This window comes from Triturus cristatus, chromosome 4_2, assembly GCF_964204655.1.
Source record: "Triturus cristatus chromosome 4_2, aTriCri1.1, whole genome shotgun sequence".
NCBI lineage: Eukaryota > Metazoa > Chordata > Amphibia > Caudata > Salamandridae > Triturus > Triturus cristatus.
This window is the reverse complement of record NC_140586.1, coordinates 437,234,478-437,259,180: the sequence shown is the minus strand read 5'-3', so window position 1 is coordinate 437,259,180 and position 24,703 is coordinate 437,234,478. Positions and strand designations below refer to the sequence as shown.

At 42.3% G+C, this 24,703-nt stretch overlaps 1 protein-coding gene across 3 annotated transcripts in view; it reads left to right on the top strand.

Moving 5' to 3' along the window:
• Nucleotides 1-4,080, top strand: part of PRKACB (protein kinase cAMP-activated catalytic subunit beta) — a 215,188-nt gene extending 211,108 nt beyond the window's left edge. For all 3 annotated transcript variants that reach the window (XM_085601938.1, XM_085601937.1, XM_085601939.1), the window contains exon 10: nt 1,542-4,080. In XM_085601938.1, the coding sequence (XP_085458064.1) occupies nt 1,542-1,667 (126 nt within the window). In that variant the 3' untranslated portion in view covers nt 1,668-4,080. The remainder of the gene's footprint in view (nt 1-1,541) is intronic.
• Nucleotides 4,081-24,703: the final 20,623 nt, after the last annotated feature.

The window sequence follows — 24,703 nt, the reverse complement described above, 5'->3', positions numbered from 1 at the left end:
GGACTTAACCAGATAATGTCTATTAGTATTGCAAATTAGTCATGGAGTGCTTTTCGCTAACCTACGGAATATATATACCATTTTCATTTGAAAGTTACAGAGACACATTTCTGGATCTGAAGCCTAAATAATCAAGATGGCCTGGAATTTACAGTATGTATGCAACACCGCAATAGCAAAAATGGCTGAATGCAGTAGCACCACATTTGCCATGAAGATAGACCTTTATTATGAATAGGTCCTTTTACCTATTTAGTTTAAATATGTTTTATAATTTTGTGAGATATGTGCAATATAATATTGTTTCTGGTGGACTGTGAAGGCTCCATTAATCATTTGTTGCCATATCCCTTTAATTTACTAACAATCTGTGGATCTTAGGATGAAAAATTAAAACCTTGATTGGTAAAAAGAGTGTTTTCGATATCTGTGGATCCTAGCAATCTGATTGGCTAATAGCAGCAAGAATATTTTGTTGTGGCCAGCATTACATGATGTGTGGGCCTAAGGAATGTCTGCTCATGCCACATTTTGAAAACCAAGGACGTGTATAGACACCGGAGGAGCCCATGCAGACCCAAGGGAGATTGAGAGGAGGGACCTGGATGACAAATTGAAGCCTCAAATTAAACAGAAATATATAAATTGTTTTTCTTGGATTCATGCTTCTCAATGGATCTGCATATTCCGCCATATAGTTGACATAAAATGGGATGCATAAATTACCTAATAGTGCCTGTGGTCCAAGGATCACTATTGTCATCCCAAGATCTAAATACAAAATCTTTGAATCCTCAATGCCAAAATTGTTAGGTAAGTTTGAGGAATTTGGTGGTGTGAAGCCATTAACATCGTATGGTACGAGATCAGGGCACAGGGCTTGGCTGTAGGTGACATCTTGTACCCAGACTTATCTGTGCACCTCAGGTTTTGTACCATGCCCAATAGTGATACCCTGAGCCCATATTCCTCCCTGTCCATGACAAAAGGAATTTCTTGCTTTGGCCAGGTGCCAAGGTATATCATTTAATAAAAACAAAAAATATTGAAATAACTTTGTTAAAGAGAAGTTATCATTCTGTACTCTAAGGAAAAGAATACCATTTGTATAATAAGGTGTTGAAATTACTCTACAAATCATACTTTGAAGGTAAAAGAGAGTAACATGTATAATTTGCAGTGACAGGTTGTAACGATCAAAGGTACATTTTGCCACCCTAAATCCTGCAACACACTTTTTTATTTTTTTTTACACAAGAAGAGGGCAAACCTAGTTTGGCAATGTGTATTTTCCATTTTAGTGCTGTAGTGTACTCTAATAGAGGTATGACAAAGTCTTAGTCAAGAAGCCACATCTCACGAATGTCTTTAATATTCACACAATAATATGTTTTCAATCCTTCGAAGTGAGGACTCTGCATGGAGTTTTCAAGATCTTTTACTGGTTGAAACATGCTATGCTTGTAGCACTGTTGTAGGCTATGTCAAATATTATTTGTGATTAATAAGTCCTATTTTAACTCCAAACGTGTTTTTTCTAGGTTGAAGCTCCATTCATACCAAAGTGTAGGGGACCTGGAGATACCAGCAACTTTGATGATTATGAAGAAGAAGACATTCGCGTCTCTCTGACAGAGAAGTGTGCAAAAGAATTTGCAGATTTTTAGAATGTATGATAACCAGATTACATCAGGGCTCATATTGGGAATTTTGCACTCTGTACCAGATGGGGTGGAGCTAAGACCATCATTTGTCAAAACAGTTACCTAGTTCCTTCATTCCACAAGACTGACGGAAGTCTTTATTGCCATCTTCCACTTGTGCAGTTTGCACCAGCTCTTTTAAGTAGGCACAATTAAGCAAGAGATTTGTGCCGTGACACAGAAAAGTAGACCACTTTCCGTGTGTGTGTAGCTATATATCTATTTATATAAATGCACACACATGTATACGTTACACACACAATATTCCATCTATGATCCCTTTTATTTTGATAATCTGTTACTTGTGTTTGTATGCGAGAAAGGGGAGGTGTTGAAGTTTGTGTGATGTGGACTGATCTGGAAGATGAGTGTTCTTTAAGGTCTATGCCAGCCAAACATTTTTGTCAATCTTGATGTGAGGTTGCAACTTAAAGTAGCCTTTTAGTATGCCGCTCAGCCAGCAACAAGCTAACAGTCTTGACATTGTTTTGAACTGTTTCTTATTAATGCCATATAGTTGTATATTAATTGTGAAATAAAAATCAAGAAAATCTTCCTTAGAATTGACCAAAATGGGACAGAATACATTTGGAACTGATTAATTAGGATAGTTGGCACCTGTGCCTTGGTTTCCTTTATATCTGGCGCTGTGTTTATTGCTGCCTTCATGCTGCCTCCTTTTGTGGGCAGTGTATTAGCATTGAATAGTCAAGCTCATGGTGTCAGGCACACTGCTTCCTAAAAGCAGATCATTTCTAGCTGAATTTCATTTAGCCATAACCCCATCTTGGTTTTTAGATGCAATTATGTTCACTCTTGTACACATGCATTGGTCAGTATTTTTAATTGAACAATAACAATTGGTGTTCAACCTTCTCTGTTCAAACCTTTTTAGGGAGAGGTCAACACTGTTAATTTTGTTTTGAGATATTTCTTGTCCACACCATATATTAATTATGTAAAAAAGATAATCAATAATGTATTCCTTGTGGATGACCAAAACTGCTTAGGTAGAATAAATTTGGAACTCATAGATTAGGGTAGCTGGCCCATGTGCCTTCGTCTTCATGAAGCTCAGCGTGTGTCTATTGATTCATTTGTACCTCCCCACACCTACCTTCCTTGGTCAGCTGATGTGCATAACATAGCCAACCTCAAGGGTATCAGGCACACTAGGTGATGTAGGCAAATCATTTCAAACTAGTTTTCATTTAATTATGTATTACTGGTTGACACTACATTAGTCAGGATGTGTTAACTTTTAATACTTGGAGCCTTCAACTCTTAAACATATATTTTGGCCAGTATTTTATTAGAACATAATTAAATTGGAACTATTGGGTTGTTATGGTCAATCATTTTTGATTTGACAAAGGCTTTACTAAACATAATGTCGGCTATTAGCTATGACAAAACAAATGGTTTACGAGCTGCAAACTAATCTTGTGGATGCATTTCTAGATGGATGTGGTATTTTCTGTTAGCTGTTAAGAATAAAAGAGGTTATTGCCAAGTTTTATTCTGGTATACTATATTAGTAAACCGAGGACAAAGCACTGCTAAGATCACTGTTTTTGTTGCAGTGCTTGATGTGGAAAAGGAGACAAAGTTAAAAACTGCCACAGTTGTGTTGCTTTTTGTTTTGTTTTTTAAAATATTATTTAGTACTTTGTGTTATGTTCACTTAGAACCAGCTTTCTTTCAATGAAAAGAACTGTTTCAATGCAAAGGAATGCACTGTAACATCTGTTTATGGCATTAGATTAGCTATTGTATTCTCACCAACTGACTTAAAGGGTATTGCTGCCATGTGCTAACTTTCAGCACTTATCACATTTATTTCAGTGTTTGACTCAGTGGCTCTCCACTTTTTTGCTTTTAAAATGTACCCATGCAAATTTTATTTGTTCACTTAATCATGGATATCTCAGTGACCTGTCTTAAAACAGCACATGTGGACAGTTTAAAATAAACTAGGCTTATGTTTTAAGATCCATTTACATGCATACAAGAATACATTGTTTTTATTAAACTGATCTGTATTGCTCTATAGTCATTGTACCTGTTAACATGCCAGTGGAAATAGCTCACTGATATGATTTCCTTTTATTCTGTGTGACACTCCTTTATGAAAAAGCCTTTGTAGACATTTTACATACCAGTAAGAGATGTACTAGCCAACATTCTGTATGTCTTTAGGTCGTTTCGCATTTTTGCACAACAAAGTCATTAGGCGGCTGACACCAATTGGAGTCTTTGTCCACCCATATTTACATATGTGCAAGAAAAAGTATATGATACTTTGCTGTAGCAAATTTTATGTATCAAAATATATATATATGCCACATTAATAAATTAAAAATTATTTGTATGAAAATGTTAAAATCTTTTGTATTTTATTTAGAATGAGGACCTGCTGTGTATGCTACCTGTATGCGATAAATTCTGCAGTAACTGTCATTTCTTAACTTAAAATATTTTAATAAATGCTTGAGATCACAGTTTAAGTAGGTTCTCGGTAATTATATGAGTTATGGTGATCTGAAATGCAGTAATTGTCAGTTTCTCAAATATTAGATAATGGCATCCAACCTGTCCTTTGGAAGATGGGAGCTACTTTTGAAAAGTATCCATTTAAAGTGCAAACCTATATTTAGAAAGAATGCCTTTCTTAAAATATATTGATCGTTTGTAAATTAAAACAATGTAATTCTGGGCTGCTGGATTGCATCTGAACAATTAAGAAGGAACTACATTTCTGATTGTACATAAACTCTAGATCAGCACTTTTAAGTACAGAAAGTCTTAAATTTAACTGTATAAAGAATAGCTAAGTACTGTAAAATGTAGTAGCTCTTCTACTGAAAAGGTATTTTTTCAATTCCCCATCCGCTAACAAATTGTTTTACTTTTTAAACAAGGACAAATTATTTGGGGTCTACTATCTTTTCACATAGATATCGCAAGATAATGCCTTTTCTGTTTTTATTGCCTTTGCTGCCCACTTTTTAACAAGGTTTTTTTTTTATCATGTCTTAGTTAAAGTATGTGTAACTACTTTGAACATCTGGATCACAACTTGCAAAATTAAGTTTGAATTTACCATCTTTAAAGATCTAATGTATGAAGTTTCCAATCCTGATATCATGTTTGTATAACTAAATTGTGACATTTAACTTCTCTAAACATTGTGAAATTCTAGAGAAATATTCTGAAAATGAAGACATTTGCAGATGAAAGTAACCATTGATCAGGGGTTTGTAATGCACGCTACTCACCCATGAGGGTCTCAAGGTGCTGGGGGGGGGGGCGTCCGCTCCGGATCAGTCGAAGATCCAGGTCTTGAGGCTCTTCCTGAAGGTGTGCAGAGTAGGGGAGCATCTGATGTTGACTGGGTGCTCGTTCCAGGTCTTCGCTGCAACGTAGGAGAATGCTCTTCCACATGCTCTGGTTCTGTGAATGCGTGGGGTCTCTGCCATAGCGAGGTCGGCGGAGCGGAAGTTCCTTTTGGGTACGTGGAAGGAGACTTTCGTTGAGGTATTTGGGTCCGATGTTGTGGAGGGATTTGTAGGCATGGGTGAGAAACTTGAAGGTTACTCTCTTCTCGACAGAGAGCCAGTGGAGGTCTCGTAGGTGCTGGGTCATGTGCTCGTGCCGTGGGGTTCAGAGGACGAGTCTGGCTGCGGTGTTCTGGATTGTTTGTAGCTTGTGTAGCAGGGTCTTGTTTATTCTGCCGTAGAGGGCAATATCATAGTCCAGTCTGCTGTTTGAGTGCGTGGGTGACGAGCTTTCTGCATTCGGGGGGATCCACTTGAAGGTCTTGCGGAGGGGGTTGAAGCAGGTGGAGGCGACAGCGTTGATCTGGTGGGTCAGGGTGAGGGTGGAGTCTAGAATGAAGTCAAGGTTCCGGGTGTCGTCCGATGGGGTGGGTGGGTTTCTGAGGGCAGGGGGCCACCAGGGTCCAAGGATGAGGACCTCTGTCTTCTCCAAGTTCAGTTTTAGGCAGCTGTCGCTCATCCAGGCTGCAACGTCTTTCATTCCTTCTTGGAAGCTGAGTCTGGTGTCTTCGGGGTTCTTCGTGAGAGAGAGGATGAGCTGGGTGTCTGTGTACGATACTATGCTGAGCCCATGCTATATGACGATGGCGGTGAGGGGGGCCATGTAGATGTTGAAGAGCATGGGACTGATCGATGAGCCTTGGCGTACTCCACAGTTGATCTCAGTAGGTTCAGAGAGGAAGGGAGGGAGTCTAACCCTTTGGGATCTGCCAGAGAGAAAGGAGCGAATCTAGTCGAGGACGGTTCCTCGTATACCAGCGTCTGGCTGCGAGAGTGCGGTGTGAGACGGTATCGAAGGCTGCGGAGAGACCTAGTAGGATGAGGGTGTGGCCCTGGTCGAGTAGCATACAGATGTCATTGGTGGCAGTGAGGAGGTCAGTCTTGGTGCTGTGGTTACTGCGAAATCCGGACTGTGAGGAGTTGAGGATGGTGTGGACGTTTTCCACATAGACTGTGAACATCAAGCACGTGTGCGGAATATCATACAGAAAAAGGTTTGTGGATAGCAGTGGTTGCAAATACAAACAGAGAGGTCTTTGTGGGTAAAGTTCACGCCTTGACAGTCCCCATCCAAACATCCCCAACACATAGTAGTATAGTATTAAAATGATTACCCAAAAATTGTCCATAAAATAAGCACAAAAGAAACAGTACAAAATCTCCTCAAATAACATGTAAAAAAAAATCTCATAAAGAAGAATCAGACATTAAAAACTCATTCCAATATTCAGGTATCTGTAAAGCATCTTCCATCTAGAACTTTAGCGCCTCCTTGCAATCTGCGGATAAATTTACAAAGGTTTTAGGGAGACTACAATCTTTGCAAAGCTCTAATGCCTCGTTAGAAAAATGGACACAACATTCATTTGGCATTATCTTCAGTTACTTTTTCTGTATGACCAAGTATAAAGTGTGAAGAAAATATGTGAAGTTCATGCTTATGGCTTCTGCCTTCATAAATAGAATTGCCTGTTGTGTTTTATTCTACTTTACAGTGGCTGTTTAATGGCAGTATGACTAACATAAACTTCAAATATAGTACACATGCATAATAGCTACTTGGCCAATCAAGATCTTTTAAAAAATGTAATTTCCAAATATTTGAGGCCTATTGAGGATTAAAACATACTGTGCTGGTTTCTTACATTTACCTGTTCCTCGTATCTTTGATGACCATAGCTCTATCTTTCTGATGGATATTTCAAACTGCAGATTCCTCAGTTTAGAACATTCCTTTAGGTATCAAACTGGATCTGGAGATTTTTCATAGCAGACTTCCTCCTTGCTGCTACCCGGCACCATGCAGCTTTGTGTTAACTCCATACTGCGTGGGAAGTGACAGAGCGGAGCTGCTTTGAATTTGTTGGTTTCCAATAACTAACTAAAATGACAGGATCCATACTATGCCACGCCTGCAGGAACCAGATGTCAATCATGGATGCACACAAGATGAGTCTTTGATGTCTGGACTCAGGACACCACTCTTAAGTTGTATGATAAGTGCACCCTCGTGCGTCCAAAGACGATTCAAAACCGGAAAGTGAAGCTATATGTCATCAATCACAAGAAGAAGTTGCGATTTGCTTGTAGCTTCCTCTTTGTCACTGGCCCAGTATCTGTCCTGATCTCTGAGCCATTCCTGCATCTGTTCCACTTCCTACTTGAAGTCTCTGGTAAGTCCTAGTCCAAAAGCAAGCATAAAAAAGCAAAGCAGGACTCAACCCTATTCTGCCAATCCGACTTCCACAAGAAGATGTGCTGGTGTCGAGGTGCAGGACGCAATCCATTGAAGACTGCAGTCAGTGAGCTGGTTCCTCAGCTGACCCAATCATGCCCTAAGTTTACCGGCTTATAGTCAAACGTGCAGCAGATCGACGCCTTTAAAGAGGCCATGCTGCAGATATTCGGTAAGTTTCCAGTTACCTCTTTTTGTATGCTTCCGGACCGCGGGGGCCTCCAGTCCAGTCTGGTTACCGTCGGCAGGTCTCCCCTGCTGCTATCTGTTCTCTTCGGACTTGCTAGCAGGCCTGCACTGATTCAGGTACAGACTTTCACATTGGCCCCACGATCCAAACCTATTCCTGCTACCCCAGTACTAGTAGCAGCGCCTATGTCAGATCCCGAACCGACATTGGCCTGAGCTTGACCGATGTTGCACTAAAAAATTACAAAAGCTCAACTGGTAATCATGTAGCCTGACTAACCATGTGCCTCAACTACATCACAGCTATCTACAGAGGCATCATCTTTTTATTTCTGATCCTGTGCCAGAGCAGGATGTACACTCCAGGATGCTGCTGCTGCTGCTGATGATGATGATGATGATGATGATGATGGTAAGGAGCATTAGGGAAGATGTTAAGATTTATGGTAAAATATGCAACTATAGACAGATGCAAAAGGATTAAAGAAATTGAGACTAGGCCTGAGTGGAGTTCGCGGAGTTCCACAATGTGGAACTCCACAAAGTGACCCAAAAATTCCGCTGTTCTACGCGGAGTCCTTCAAGCGGCAGAGTGCGTTGGGTCATGCCGTTCACACTGATTTTTAGCACAAAATGTTTGTCCTGCACTAGAAAATCAGCGTGAACTGCACCATGCGCAGTGTAAGAGGGCGCTGCTTCTTTCTGCAGCTCAAGTAGATGTTTTACTCAAGCAGCAGATTCCTCCATGCTAACCGAAGGTGTCTCAATGCAAGTAGAAGCGGCCATCGTTACCGATTGTGTTTAGAAATCTTGCCGGGAGGGGGTCCGGAGTAAGATTTTCCTTGCACGCCCTTGCCAACTTAACAGAGCTCGGAGTGGGGAAAACTCTGCGAGCGGAGCAGAATTTTTACACCCAGGCCTAATTGAGACCTTGAGAATGAAATATAACAATGTAAATGTATGTGTCTTGTAAAGCGCACTGCTGCCCTGAGGCGTCGTGGCGCTGTAGACCGCTGGGGAACCCGTCCTGGCTATCCCTGTGAGATGGTCCCTCCTGGGTATCTCCAAGGTGAAACCAGGCATCCCCGGCGAATGTGGGGGGCCGTTGTGGAGATGAGGCAAGCTAATGCCCAGAGTTGCCGAGTGTGTTCCTGGTTAGAGTAGGTACCGAGGCGAGAATTATCGAGTCCGTTTTGACCCTGGTCCACGACCCTGCCGCGTCGGGAATTGAACCCTGGTCCCTGGCCGATTCTCTGCTTGCGGATATGCCGCCTCTAACCAGTGAGCCACACCTCTCCACAGATTAAGTAATTTATGAAAGAAATGGGTGTGAGATTGAACAAACTAGAAGAGGGTATTACGACCAAAAAATAAATTAAATAACATTGAGATGGGTCGGATCATGATTTGGGCAAAATATATACATTTGCACGGAAATATGATGGCCTAAGAAAAGAACAAGTAATAGGCCAGAATAAGGAAAACAAGACTCAAACATATCTAAAGTGATATGAGCTTTTAATATTAGCACAGATATGGAAAATTAGGTTATTACTGGAATGCCGAGCGAGCAATAAGAAAATAATGTATATTTATTTAGACAAGTTGAGACGGATGCAGTTATCAAAAAAACTGAAATGCTACAGAGAAAGAGGAGGCAAAGAAAAATGAGGCAAAGACAAGGTGGTAGAGGAAAAAGGAGGAACATGTCACTCAAAAGGAAGTAATCAACGTGCACCAAAGCCCTTAAATTCGGATTCGGAGGTGAGAAGTGTATGGATCTGATATGGAAGACTTAATGGTGATTAGTTTGAGTGGAAATACACTACCAGATGCTCAGCATACAAATCCTCTTTCCCATTAGCATTTTGCCTGAAACCTGAATTAACTATACCCTAACGAGAACTGACGTGCATACATTTATGAGAAAGTTAAAATTCTTAATACATTTTTCTGTACGGAAGCATAGACCTAACTGACTGAGGATGTGGATGCCCTCAAAGATAATTTACAGATATCTGACACAGATCTTATACATATTTTATTATGTTAGAAAACAAGACTGGAGATTATAATGTTCTAGAATCCATCAATCTGAGTTTGACTATCACTTTTGTAGTCCCGTATTGTAGTGATAGTATGAAAACCAATTTCAAACCAAAGTCACAATGAAGAATGAAGCTAATCTAGTTAGCGATCTATTGGATAAGGGTGAGAACAAACTCATTTGGCCAACAGAAATGCTTTTAATAGAAATGAATCGCAAGTAAGTGATATAAAATGTTATGAAAAAAAATTTGTGGAATTAACTTTGAAATGTATTGACCATTTCATGGCACCCTATGTAGAACCATTGCCACCCTTTTTAGGTCTCGCCTAGCGCAGCGCACATGCGCTGCTCTAGGAGAGGGCTCTTGAATCACTTCAGACTTCCAAGAGCCTTCTCCTTGTGGGTGTGCCTCCTCCCACACATCCCATTAGCTTTTGCGTGTAGCTTTCAATAATTTAAAGCACGCAAATGGCCAAAGACGGGTGCATGTCCCGCCTTCCCTCAAAACTTTCACTCCCATGGCCTAGGGTTCTCGGGAGCGCGCAGGGTGCCATCTGTTCTGGATCAGGTTTCCAGTTAGCTTTCACTTTCGCAGCTTACAGCCCGTGCGAGCACGTACCACTCGTGGGTTGGTTTCTAAAGCGCTGAGGAGAGCGGTTTCCAGTTAGCTTTCACTTTCGCGTCTTACAGCGTGAGCGCACCACTCATGGGCTTGTTTTTAAAGCGCTGAGGAGAGCGAGCTCTGCTGCCTGTCTCCCGTATCCAGACTGCATCATGCGCACAAGGGTCCTCTCCTTCTCGCGCAGGAGGTGGGCGTGAGTCCCCTTCTTCCTCCAACAGCTCTTGGTCTGCGACCATCGAGCTTGCGAGCTGTGCAGCCTGCCCGGTTGTAACCCTCCTGTCCTGGACAGTCAGCCTGTGGCTAGTCTCCAGGTCTCAAAAGTTGAGGTATCTCTGACACGTTTGTTTCCCGAGGGGACTGCTGTAGTGGGGGTCCCATGGGTCTCACTGGTTAAGGGAGGGGCTGTCTGTGCCTGCCCCCTTCCCAGGCGCCGGCGTCCGTCTGGAGAGGTCTTTCTCTGTCGGAGCAGTAATCACAGGACCATGTCTGACAGCATCCAGCTACTCCGTGCACAGCGACTCAGTGCATTTATACCAGGAGTCTCTCCTTTTAGGAAGCCACTGACCGTCCCTACTTCACCGCCACCTGCACGGCTTTGCGGGGTGGGACTGGCTTTACTCAGCAGTGTCAAGTTTAACTGTTTGGACAGGCAGACTGGTTCGGCTTCATTACCACATTACACTGGCATGTAAAAGGGAATACCGAGACTGGAGACGTGGTCACCTTGTCGAGTAATGTAAATTGTATTTGCAATGTGCTGATCAGGACAAATGGCAACATCCAGAAACTGGGTTTGCGGTGAGATGTAAACCCTGCCGAGCTATGACACAGTGCTTTCAATTGATCCCAAGCAGTGTGTGGCTTTTTAACCTGCCTTTTTATTTTTTACATTTTACTCAGCAGAACGTTGCGGTTTTCGGATTGAGGTTTAGTTTTTCTCATATTCTGTGTATGACATTTGACAAGTGGGGCACTTGATAGCTATGGATGTCTCAGGTTGTCTACTGACAGGTCTTACTAAGTTATTTATCCAATCCTGAGTTTTCACTTGCATGCTGGAATTATATGGCAGAGGAGGACCAAATTATGCGGTAAGGTTGACTAAATTATGCAGCTATAAATGGCAAAATATGCAGCGTGACGCAGCACATTTTGTGGTGGCTCTACCTCGTTATTTTGTCATTTGTATAAATGTTAACACTATCTGGACACATGTTGTACCTCATTAGAACCAGTTTGGCATCCAAACACACAAGTACCAAAACTTGTTGCTGTGTTTTTACTAACTTTTGATCTGTTTGAGCAAGAAGATTTTTTTTTTGTTTAAATCTGTAGTTTATGCATCAGTTGATGGTTATGTGGCAAGTGTGGCAAATCCATAATTATGTGGAAAACGCCACATCCACAAAATTGCATAATCCCTATTGCCTTAGGTTAATAATAGCAAAAGTGCAGCTACCGAAATGCAAAAAAAATACAAGATTTCATAAGCTTTTCAGGCCATTTATATGGGCTGCCTGTGATTTGTGAGTGTCATCCAGTCCACAATTGATTATTATATTAGGGTTCCCACAAAAATTGTGTTCCCTATAATGCAGCCCCGGTTTTCTCTCAATGTCTTGACTTTGTGCCATTTCATCGTGTGTGGAAAAAGTTATCCCTGCTCACTAGTTTAGGAATGAGATGTGCTGTATTTTGTTTCTACACAGAACTCAGTTTCTGTACATAGCACTTTATATCATCCCCTTTCATCTAAAACAAGCATTGGCATAGCCAATAGGTCTCGCTTTTGGGACCTTATAAGTATTTAGTTATGCAGCACAATATCCTTGGTGCAACACCATCAACCGTTGCATGGCTAAACACTTCTAAGGTCCCAAAGGCGAGACCTATTGGCTATGCCAATGCTTGTTTAAGAATACTACTGACTTCTTCAGTGCAGTAGAATATTTCATAAGGTAAGAGGTTGATTATTTTTGTATTGCTTTTATTGCTCACTTTGAATGTGTTACTGGTAGACAAGTATTAGATACAATGATGGACTATGAGTTTGTGGTCACTGCTTGAGAGTACACCCATTAGGACTATATAGACACACACAGATGTTAATTAAAATGCTAAAACTCTGAGAGAACATCCATTGGAATCTGTTTTGTGCCTTGATATGCTAATTTACATATGGGCTGGTAGGAGCAACAAGCCCTACATGATGGGCAACACTCCAAAAGGATGAGTAAGGTAGTCCCATGGTTAAGCTATGTCACTGCCTTGTCATATGGAAGGGTACAAGGAAGTGGATAGCTCGAAATCAGAAATTTGACATCTCTATACAAAAAACAGCAGGCATTAGTATATTGTTTGCTAATTGTTACCACTCTCTTCAACTGCAGTATAACATAACACACTGGGAACTACTACAAGCTAATAGAATCTGAGGCTTCCAGCCACTATATGAGATGGAACAGGGCAATATGGCTGTAAGAGTGAACAAACGAAGTTGAGGAAAAGAGAACAGATAATCAAGGTAGTACATATGGACATGACATCACTTCATATTCATCTACAGATTCAAACCCATTAGCACTGCACTCACCCCCCTACTGAATTACTCCCTCTCTGAACTAACTAGATGACTCCAAACCATGCAGAATGCAGCAGGTCAACCTCCTCCCTCAATATCACAACACACAGACACCCTGTACCTCAAACAGCTTCACTGACTCCTCATCCACAGCTCTTTTTAAGCTCCTGAAACACACATTCAAAGCCTTACACAGCACTGGTCCAGCATACCTCAATACCCCTGTTGAATCTGAATTAAATGAACAAAGACAAATTATCAAATCTCATAGGCAGCTTTAAAACATGAATTCGCGCGGCAATGCGCACTAACAACATGTCCAAAGTGAAGAGTTTTACCGGGTCTTTTATGCCCATAAACTATAAAAGGTTAGACACACAATCCATCAGAATATAGTAAGGGGATTTCTTCATTGTCATGAACAAATACATTGTGCGTTGTTGCCTTGAAAGGACAGAATTCCACCATGTTCAAGCATATAACCAGAGAAGAAAGATGCTATATGCCCCAGGATGTTGAGTTTTCATGTCTATGGTTTGTAGGTTTGCATGGGTAGCATCACAGCATAGCCCCAAATACAGCATCTACCCGTATTCCTTCTCCCTCAGTCATGCTTTAGGGCCGTTGGTGTTGTGGCCTCTTTGTCCATCCACACAAGTGGGGCACTGTTCTTATCGGGAGAAGTGTGGGAACTTGGGGTGGCAGGAAATTAGTAGATTCCCTGAAGAACTTTCTGTCACAGAAATATGAAGAACATGTGCTTCTTACCAAAGTTTGACGTTTGCAAGTACTTCTGGGGGGAGCTACGCAAGTCACGCACCATGGCACTCCCGTGCTTGTCTAGTTTTTAATAATGTTCAGGTTTGCCTAGGTGCCAATTTAGCTATGGTCGAAAAGCTACAGCAACACATTAGAAAAAAAGGGTACGTTTACAGTGGAAAAATGCGACACGTCTATGTTGTGTTTTAGCCTGTTTCCTGTCACAGGCCCTAGGCCTACCAACACAAGCGTGGTACCATTTTCATCTGGGTGGTGCCGAGTGCATGGAAGTTAGTGGCTCCCTGCAGATTCCTGCACTTTCCATCTCAGAAATGTAAGTAACATTGTTTTTTTGGGTCAAAGTTTAAAATTTGCAAGGGCGTCTGGGTGAAATAACCTAGTGAGAGCTTGCCAGTCACCCACCCTGGATACTTCTATGTGTCTATTTTTCAAAAATGTACAGGTTAGCTAGGTTTCTCTCTACTAGGGTTACAGCTACCCACATTGGCAAAAAGGTCAGATTTCAGTCGAAAAATGTTGTGCGTCCATGTTGTGTTTTGGGACTTTTCTTGTCGCTGTCACTAGGCTTACCCACAGAAGTGAGTACCATTTTTATCGGGAGACCTGAAGGAATTCCGGGTGGAAGGAGGTTTGTGACTCCCCGCTGATTCCAGAACCTTCCCATGAAGAAATGTGAGGAAATTTTATTTTTTAATTCAAAATTTGAGGTTTGCATGGAATTCTGGGTAAAAAGAAATCTGGTGAGATCCACGTAATCAGCCCAGCCTAGATACCCCCATGTGTCTAGTTTGGGAAAATGTACAGGTTTGCTACGTTTCCCTAGATGCCGACTGAGCTGGGATCCAAAATCTACAGCTCCCCATATTGGAAAACTTCAGTTTTCAGTGGAAAAATGTGATGCATCCATGTAGTGTTTTGGCCCATTTCTTGTCGCAGGCACAAGTTAAAAAAAAAAAAGGACGCTAATTTGGTGTGGCTACCTTATGGGGAAAACAGCTATGGAACACCAGATAGCTAAAAAGGTCTTAGCACAGGGGAGGGAGGGGGGGGCAGCAGTTGAGGTGTTAATTAATTAATGTTTACTCACTTTGTTGATAGCAGTGAATGTTGCCAACACTATTTTGTAAGGTGATCTTATTTTTCATTCTGTTCTTATTTTGTCTTTGTTTACATTTTATATACCAACTACAGAGATGGACAAGTTGCAGGCATTTCATTATTGTGCTAAAAAAGAAGCAACACGCGTTTTGCCCACTTTTTCTTAATTATGCACTGTTTATAATCCAATGACTATTGCACATATGGGTTTATTGAACAAGGTGAGAATGTGAAGAGATATTGCAGTATGAGATGTCTGTTCTATCCTACCAATTATGGATGGGGAAATTCCAATATGAACTCTACTGCAAGTGGTTGTATAAACAGCATTATCACACAGGTGTTTTATCCTCACCGTTATACCTATGTTCATAATGAGTAACTATGAGCTAATAGCGCTTTGAGGTCTGTAGGATAATGTTTAATTTATTATTTTGAAGGAATATCAGTCAAGTGGGAACCACTTACCATACATTAATTTGTAGATATTTCTTTTATGATCATGAGGGCGTTACCTTCTACATAAGATTTGCATACCTACAATGTGGAGGGGGCTCTTTTATTTCCCCGATATAATACAGTGTGCAGTACTGGTACTAGCAGCATGTTATATAGATTTGGACTGTATTGGAAAAATTCTAATAATTTTATTTTAGTGCAGAGCATATGAAAGTTATGTGGAATTTATTTTCAAAGCATTTTTTCGGTGTTGATGTAACCAGTGACACTGCCATGCACAGTATTGTCATTAATGATATCATTTCAGATGTTGCAGTGATATCAATGATGTCATAGAACATGTTGAAAGTGATGCAATATCTGAGGTATTTAGCAGCCCATGGAGAGGGTGCGAGTTATATTTATTTTAGGGCACGAGTTAAAGTTACTTAAGATTGCTATTGTTAGACCTGCCATCCTTGGTGTGGTTGCCGCGGACCTTTTGTCTTCAGACCTCCTTTGTTTACTGACTTCGGTTTTGCTGGCTTTAAGACTCTGGGCACTTTACCGCTGCTAACCATTGATAGTGGGCTTGTGCTCTCTGCTTAAAACATGGCAACATTGGCTTATCCACAACTCACATATTTAATTTACTTATAAGTTACTAATAAAGTGGACTACCTGTACCAAGTTCTTGTAAATTAAATGCTACTAGTAGCCTGCAGCACTGATTGTGCCACCCATTTAACTAGCTTTTAGACTGGTCTCAGGCCTGCCAATGCAGAGCCTGTGTGTGCAGTTTTAAACTGCCATGTCAACCTGGCAAGTTAACCCTCTTGACAGGCCCAAACCTTCCTTTCGAATCCTTATAAACCATCCCTAAAGTAGGCCCTGGACAGTACAAGGGCAGAGTGCAGTGTATTTAAAAAGTAAGACATGTTCTTTTAACTTTTACATGTCCTATTAGTGAAAAACTCTTAAATTTGTTTTTCACTACTACAAGGCCTATTACTCCCAGAAGTTAACATTGTGATTACCTTATTACATCTTATAAGTGTTTCCGATTGGGAAGAGATGGGATCTCCAGGTTTGGTGTCTCTGGAATCACAATTTAAAATCCCAAGTTATGATGAACTTAATTTTAAATTGTAATTTTGAAAATGCCACTTTTTAGAAAGTTGGCCGTTTCTTACTTTAACCATTTGGTGCCTTCTCCCTGTCTCTGAATACGTGTCTTGGGTGGGTGACATTTTGGCTTTGTTCATTCTCTCTAGATAGCCACACATAAAGGGAGCCTAGGTGTGACTGATGGGCCATCCACATCCTGATGGGTCATCCTGGGCAGGATGAGAGGGAGGAGCGGATACGTACACCTGGATGGGCTGTGTCCTATCCCCACACAAAGCGCTGCATACCCTTCCTGCTCCGGTTCCAAATGCATTACAGGGGGTGTAATGCATTTAGAACCTGGGCAGGAAGGATAGGGACTCTGGGCATTTCAAAGGATCTCTTTGAAATCTCTCCCACTTCAAAGGCACAATTGGATACAAGTATTGGACCTCAGACACCATAATCTCAGTACACTTTTAGACTCTGCCAGGAAGAAGGACTGCTGTGATGCTGAAAGGTCTGTCACTCTCCTGCTCTGCTATGCTGGCCTGCTGCCCTCCTTGGCTGGGAGGGAGAAGGACTGGACCTGCATCTCTGCAACCCTGAACCAAAGTGACGCTAAGGGCTTGCTGGCTTGCCTCCTGTTAGAAGTCTAAGGGCCAAAAATATCAATCCACTCATCTACAGCACCTGGACTCTCCCATCTGAGTGTTGTTTTGCCCTGCGAAATGGTGCCAGTCCAGCCCTGGGCCCTTGGAAGTGGGTATAGAGTGCTGGTCCAGTAAAATCCCAAGCATCGCCGTCATTGCATGGCTTGAAGTCGGTGCATCTCCCTAGACATCGATGTATTGCCGCAAGGACTGAAGACATGGCATGACCCACTGCGTGCAGCATCTCCAACTTGTGCAGATCGGAACCGACGCATCGTCTACATCTGAAGGGGTTGATGATGATGCAACGCCTCCTCTGCTCCTTACATCTCATCCTCAACATGGATGCAACCACGACCCTAGGTACTGTTTCAGCGGGCCAAGATTAGTCCCTGTATCCAACCCATGCTCCATTGCGGTCAGCCTGAACTTTTAGATTTCACCTGATCTAGCATGACAAGGTAGCCCCAGTTGGTGCTTTAAGCTTTTAAGCTCTACATTTCAGTTTATTCTTTAAAAATTATTAGATTTATTTATACTTATTGGATTTTTGTCGTTTGTCTTGTTTTGTTCATTAAATTAAGTCCAATTCAAGTCAATTCTCCATGATTGGCATTTTTAATTTATTCCCAAAATCATGTCCCTAACTGGAGGCTCGACATCTGCACCAGCAAAATAAGACTTTGAGCTGGCCAACCTGGAGGGTTATAGTGTCGTCCATCTCAGGGATTTCTGCAAGGGTATTGGGCTTCCTGCAGAGAGCTCCCCCAGAAAGGTGGAGCTGCAGAAAGCCCTGAGGGCCTGGGCAGAAGCTGGTGTTGCTTTAAATGCAACCCCGGAGATGGATGAGGAGCTGGATGAGAAGGATGATTTGGACGAAGACTCACAGGAGAGTCTGGAACTGTTCTTGTGGAGAAGGGGGGCAACATCCTGCCAAAATTGATTACTCCCCATCCTGGGAGCAGTGCGTCATCCTGAGACCTGTCCCCGGAGGAGCTGGAGGACAGGAGGGAGGAGAGAAAATTTAAATGGGAGCTGGCCAAGTTAACATTAGAAGAAAAGAGGCTAGCCATAGAAGTAGAATGAAAGAAATTGGAGGAGAGGAAATTGGCCATAGTGAAAAGAAAACTAATGTTGGCTCATGAATGGAGTCTGAAGGAGCTGGACATTAAGGCCAGGCAGGCTGAGTCCAGCAGTGATGGTGGGAGTGTTTCTTCAGTGCCCTCTGACAGTAGGGTCCACATACTCCAGGGTTTGGTGCCTGACTTTGTGGTGGGAGATGACATACATAGATGTTTTGAGGATTATGAGATTGTCATACAAATGCAGAAGATCCCTGAGGGGTATTGGGTGCTAGTCTGTGGAGGCATATACCACACTGCTGGCCCTAGATGTGGGTGACAGGGTGAGGTATCCCCCCTATGAAGGAAGCCCTAATGACGGAGTTTGGTGTGACCTTAGAGAAGTATAGGCAGAAGTTCTAGGACCGTCATAAGCTATCCCAACTGATCTGGGTGGATTGTGTTGATTCCTTTTACAAGATCCTGTAAGGTTTGGTGTAGGGCAGAGAAGTAAAGGATTAACAGGTGCAGTATAACTTGTTTGCAAAAGAGCACTTGGTCAGTCATTGTTTTCCAGATCTGTGCCAGCACCTTGCTAAGGAGAGTTACCTCTGGGTCAGCACCAGGGTCCACGGGAAGTTATCAGGGGGAGGGGCACCACAAAGGTGGGCAGTGTCCCCACCAGAAGAAGGGAGCGGGACAAAAAACAAAAGAAAGGAGTTCTCTAAAGGACACAAAAATACTTCTGCAGTTCAGGGCCCCATCCCCCTACTGAGAAGAAAAAGAAATAGTTCCTTGGCAGTAGGTCTCCAGGGAAGGAATCCCTTAAGTGCTTTTGAGTGCCAACAGGAAGAGCACTTCAAGGGAGATGCCAAGTGTCCCAAGCAGGCCCCGCCCCCACCGGTGGGCAGTCAATGGAGCTGGCTAGTGTAGAGCTTGGAGAGGAGAGGGTCCCAGATATTTTTTGGGACAGAATGGAGGTTACCCTAGTGTCCTTGGGTGATGGAGAGTTGGTGCAGAGAACCCACATGCCTAACAATACTAGTAAGTACAGGCAGTGGGTCATCATTAATCAGCAGAGGGTAGAGGATCTGAGCGACACTTGAGCTAGTATGAAAAACATCAGGTGTCACCTGACGTCTTCAGAGTGGGTAGTCCCTAATGTGATCCACAAAGTTGTTGCAGCTGACAACTGTGAGAGTTCCGGTTCCCTTTCAATTTGGGGGGGGGGTATCAGGTTCCTTGAGGGTGCTGTCAGTCCATCTATGCCTGTGGATTGTCTGCTTTGCAAAGACCCGGAGCATACTGCCTGGAAGGAGGTATAGCTTAGGTCCCACTTGGGGATGTTAAGGTTGTTTCAGTGGGGGGTGTGACCATACAGTCCATGGCAGCCCGAGAGGGTAGTCAAGAGGACCTGGAGCCTGGAAGAATGGCTCAGGTGCCTGCCAAAAAGAGGAAGGGCAATGAGTATAGGAAACGCACTCCTGAGACCCCCATGGTCTGGGAGGAACCTGACCCTGAGGGAGACACCCAAGAACCCACAGGGGAGGATGTGGCTGAACTGGGGAACCTGTCTGAACTGTCCAACTGACAACAAAAAGGGGGTCCTACCAGGATAGAAATCAGCATGGTGCAGAGGGAATGCCCTTTTCTTGTGGGTCTTCAGCAGCAGGCTGAGACCCAGACAGCTGGTGATGTCCCTGGCAAACACCTGATTTGCTGGGAGAATAGTCTCCTGTGTAGTGAGCCTAAGGCTCCTGAGCCTGGTACAACCTGTCTGTTTGGTGGTCCCCCAGAGCTACAGGGCCTTCCTGCTGGGTCTGGCTCATGATGTACCCCTTGCAGGTCATTTGGGGCAAGACAAGACCTTTGACAGACTTGTAACCCACTTTTATTTGCCTCAAATGACAAAAAGCTTCAGATAAGTTCTGTAGGTCCTGTACTACCTGCCAGATGAGTGGCAAGTCAGGGAGTAAGTGCAAGGCGCCCCTGAAACCCTTTCCTGTTGTTGGCACCCCCTTTGAAAGGGTGGACATCTACATCATTGGGCCTCTGGACCCCAAGACAGCCATGGCAACAGATAGGTTCTAGTCTCGGTGGACCATGCCACGCGGTACCCGGAAGCTATCCCATTAAGGACTCTTACTGCGCCCGCTGTGGCCAGGAAACTGAAGGTGATCTTTACCCATGTGGGTTTCCCCAAAGAAGTGGTATCTTAACTGGTTACCAACATCATGCCTGGGTACATGAAGGCCATGTGGAAGGAGTGTGGGGTAACCAATTGGCTTGTTAAAAGGTTCAACAGGAAACTATAAGGCATGATTGTGGGACTACCAGAGCCCATGAGGTGGAAGTGGAACGTCCTCCTGCCATGCCTTTTGTACGCCTACAGGGAGATACCGCAGAACGGTGTTGTCTTTAGCCCCTTTGAGCTGCTGTAGGGACACCCTACGAGAGGGCCTTCGGTGAAGGAGGGCTGGGAGCAAGCTCCTGGGAGAGCCCCCCAGGATGTGGTCAGATACATGCTGGCCCCATGGAACCAAACAGCCCGCTTTCCAAAACTCACATAGGAGAATCTGGAAGCTAACCAGTAGGACTTGAAACACTGGTATGACCAGACTGCCACTCTGGTTGAGTTTCAGCGAGATTCTATCACGATCAAACCCGCTGACAAGGGGATGGGGTCGTGGTGTTTGATACCCGGGACTACGACAACAGGATGCTTAATTTACTAAATGTCCCAGCACATTACGAGAGGGTTCAGGAAAGGGAGCTTACAATATTAGCCTTAAAACCTTTTGGAGGCAGCAAAAGAACAAGAGTTGATCTGCGAAGAGTACTTTAGATTCCTCCACAACAGCAACCCCAAAACCCCAGCTATATACGGTCTGCCAAAGGTCCACAGGGACCACTTGGATCCCCCTATGTGACCAATTGTTAGTTGCTTAGGTTCTATATTGGAACCTTTTAGCAAATATATTGACTTTTTTCTTAGGCCCCTGGTAAGCCAACTTAAATCATATGTCAAGGTCACCACCCACATTATAAGTTTGGTGGAAAATATTACGTTCTGTAAGGATACTCAATGTCTAGTAACCCTGGACATTGAGACCTTGTATACGAATATACCGCAGGAAACCACCGTGCAGGTAATTTATGAAATCCTTGAAAATATAGAAATGGAGGGAGTAAGTAAAGAATTCATTATAGAGTGCACAGATTTGGTGTTGAAAAATAACATCATCTTATTTAAACACCAGCTGTTCCGCCAAAAGAAGGGTACTAGCATGGGCGCAACTTACGCTCCTAGTCTAGCATGTTTGTATGTTGGAGAATTTGAAAAACATCATATTTACAACAAACTAGCACCCTTCTATGAGAACATTAGCAAATGGCATCGCTTTGATGATGTGTTTTTATATGGAATGGTCCTATGGAACAACTTGATGAATTCCTTAGCTGGTTGAATTTAGGAGATGTGAACCTTAGATTCACAGCACAATACAGCAAGGTGAGTGTTGATTACTTAAACATAACTATTAGGGCAATGGGTGGTAAACTGGAGGTGGAATTGTATGCAAACCTATGGATAAAAACACCTTACTCCAGTTTCCACCCCAGGTCCCAAAAGGATAACATTCCATTCAGTCAATTTCTCCGCCTCAGGAGAAATTGTACTGAATTGAGGAATTTTTACAAACACTCGGAGGTACTAAAAACCAAATTGAAAGACAGAGGCTATCCCAAAAAGTTAATATCTCACTCATTTAAAAGAGCGCAATTCTATAACCGAGAGGCAATGTTTGAGGTATCTAAGAACAAAGAGAAGATGACCAAAGTAGTGGTTGTGAGCCAATTCTATGAGATCCGTAATAAAATCAAAAATGTGATAAATAGACATTGGAACATAGACATTGGAACATACTGAATAATGATGAGAATGTGAAAATAGAAAAAACAATTTTTGCCTATAAACGAAATATGAACCTTCGTGACCAGTTAGTCCATACGTTTAGGGAGGAACCAGCCCAAAAACAGAGGACTATTGATAACACAAGAATGACAGGTAACATCAAATGCGGCAATTGCCCCCTGTGTCCACAATGTATTGTGGCAAAGGAGTTGCAACACAATGGCAGAACCATGGTTGCGCATACCCTTAACAACTGTTGTAGTAAAAATAATATATACTTGGTAAAATGCCCTTGTGGACAGGCATATGTGGGAGAGACGGTCCGAGAACTTAGGATACGTCTCCTGGAGCATAGATCTGCTATTAAGACTAGGAAGATCAGTGCCCCATTAGTGGCCCATTTTATAGAACAGGGACATAAAGAAACTGACTTAGAATGGTACATTCTGGAAAAGGTTACCATGAATAGAAGAGGTGGCAACATGGAGGCCAATGGTATATTTTTATTCTGAATACCATTAAACAGGAACTTAACTGACGAGAGGAATGGGAGATGCTCATTTAATAGAATTAGGGTTAAGCAATCTCTGTGCCCATAGACAGGTGATATAGGAATACCACCAACTACCTAAAAACTTCCAATATGGAGTTTTTTTTTAATATAGATCTGATACCCACTAGACTGTTCCTATTATTATTTGTTATTTTAAAAAAGCATGGGTAAGAGCACATGCCTGATAGCTCTTGTTGATATATGAATAACTATTGGGGATCTAGATTAGTTAGTAAGGTAGGAGGCATTCATTTTTGAGTTTTAATTGGCCTAACACCTATTTAAAATTTTATGGGTTGAGAGTTTAGTTTTTGACATTTTTAGTATGCAGGTGCAGTGAATAAAGACACATATGTACCCCCGTGGGGCATCACAATATTGTCCCGGGATGAGAGATTAATGTAGGGATCGCAGATCATGAGGAGAAACCTACTTGGATAAAACAACGATAGTGGTACATAGAACTATTTGCAGGACAGACAGAACATTGCCATGTTTAACATTGAATATATTAACAGCACAAATATAAAGAGATAGTGGGGTGATATCTAAATCTCGCTGAGTAGGGCATGTCTTGTGCATGGGGTGACATTCTTACTGTGTATAATAAAGATGGCGGCCGCTTTCTCACCCCGATAGTTCATTGTGTATTATTCTTTTGTCACCAGACATCTCTTTACTATTTATTCACAACCATAAAATAAACAGGTTGTGCTCCTAGAAATGTCGTGGAAATACAGCATTCCAGGTAACTAAGACTAACTAGAAATGCGGGTGTTTATCCATATCCACTACACAATGGCAGACTCTCTAATTCTCTGGAGTCCTATGTCGATTACAGTGAACTTTATTGTCAAAAAAATGTGCCGGTGCGTTTAAAAGCAGAGCTAGAAACAAGCCGGAGGTTACCGACTGACGATTAGGAGAATGGAGCATGCGTGGAGTCTGTTTAGTCCCGGTGAGTGATCTACGGTGGGGGGGGAAGCGAAAGCTACCCTGTTGGGCTGTTTTGGGAGTTTCTCTAGCGGAGCTGCTAAGCTGTGTTATGGAGTATTGACTATCTTGTGATGGCAAGGCCCTGTTTCCGCTATAATTAAATAATTATATAGTGTGATACTAGCGCGATGATATTTTATTTAAACACGAGCGCTCTTAAAATTTCCCCTAATTTTTGGAATGTTGGGGTGGAACGGGGACGCGTGTTATCAACTCATCATTCTATATGAACACGAGCGTGTATGAAATCTACCCTATTTATTAATGTTGGGGCAAGATGGGGATCCACATTACCGCATCAAATGGGCAGATATGGGTAGTTGTTGAAAGTATGGTTTAAATAGGTACCTATTACTATGACATATGTGGCCTTCTCATCATTTAGGCAGTTTATTGGATACCTTGAAATCACCAATTGACGAGGTGCTATTCCAATTATAAGGTCCATATCCGTTTTGGAATAATCGACGGTTTTGAGGGCCATAGCTCCGGTGGTCAAGATAATAAGGAAGTACAAAACAGGTAGAAAATGTCCATTGTTGAGTTTTTCATAATAAATGTGCTTGTAAACACAAAATACTATATAATATCCATCTGCACGTTGTCTTACTTGCAGCTCAATCAATGAGATTGTGGTTCCTGGGTGTCGCTTTTCTCGTGCCTGCTTTATAATACAATCATCGAGAGAAAGAGGCCAGTAAGGTAGATTTTTTTTAAACAAAAGCTATTCTGGTGTTGCTATGAAGAAATAAGAGAATCTAGAGAGCAAAGATTGGATATTAATGAATCTTGTTCTGTGCGATTATATTTTCTAGGGAAAACGCTGTGTGTCCCTATATTGAGCGTCATTATTGCGGCTTACCCAAGGAGGAAGCCGCCATCGGGGAAGGATAGATGCATCTTCCCTCAGTTGACTAATTATCGGGTGGGTAATACCCTTGATATTAGCACAGAGTGTATGTAAGGATGAAAATGATATGAGCTTGTCTGTTTAATAGGTAGTGTGAATATGTATGGACAGCACCATCCATGGAACCGACTGTAATATGAATAATTTTTATTATGTTTTTTTTAAAATATATGTCCTAAGTTTATTTAATGATGTAATGAAATGTGAAATGTAACATCAAAAACTGAGTTTTAAAATATCTCATATATTTTATTTG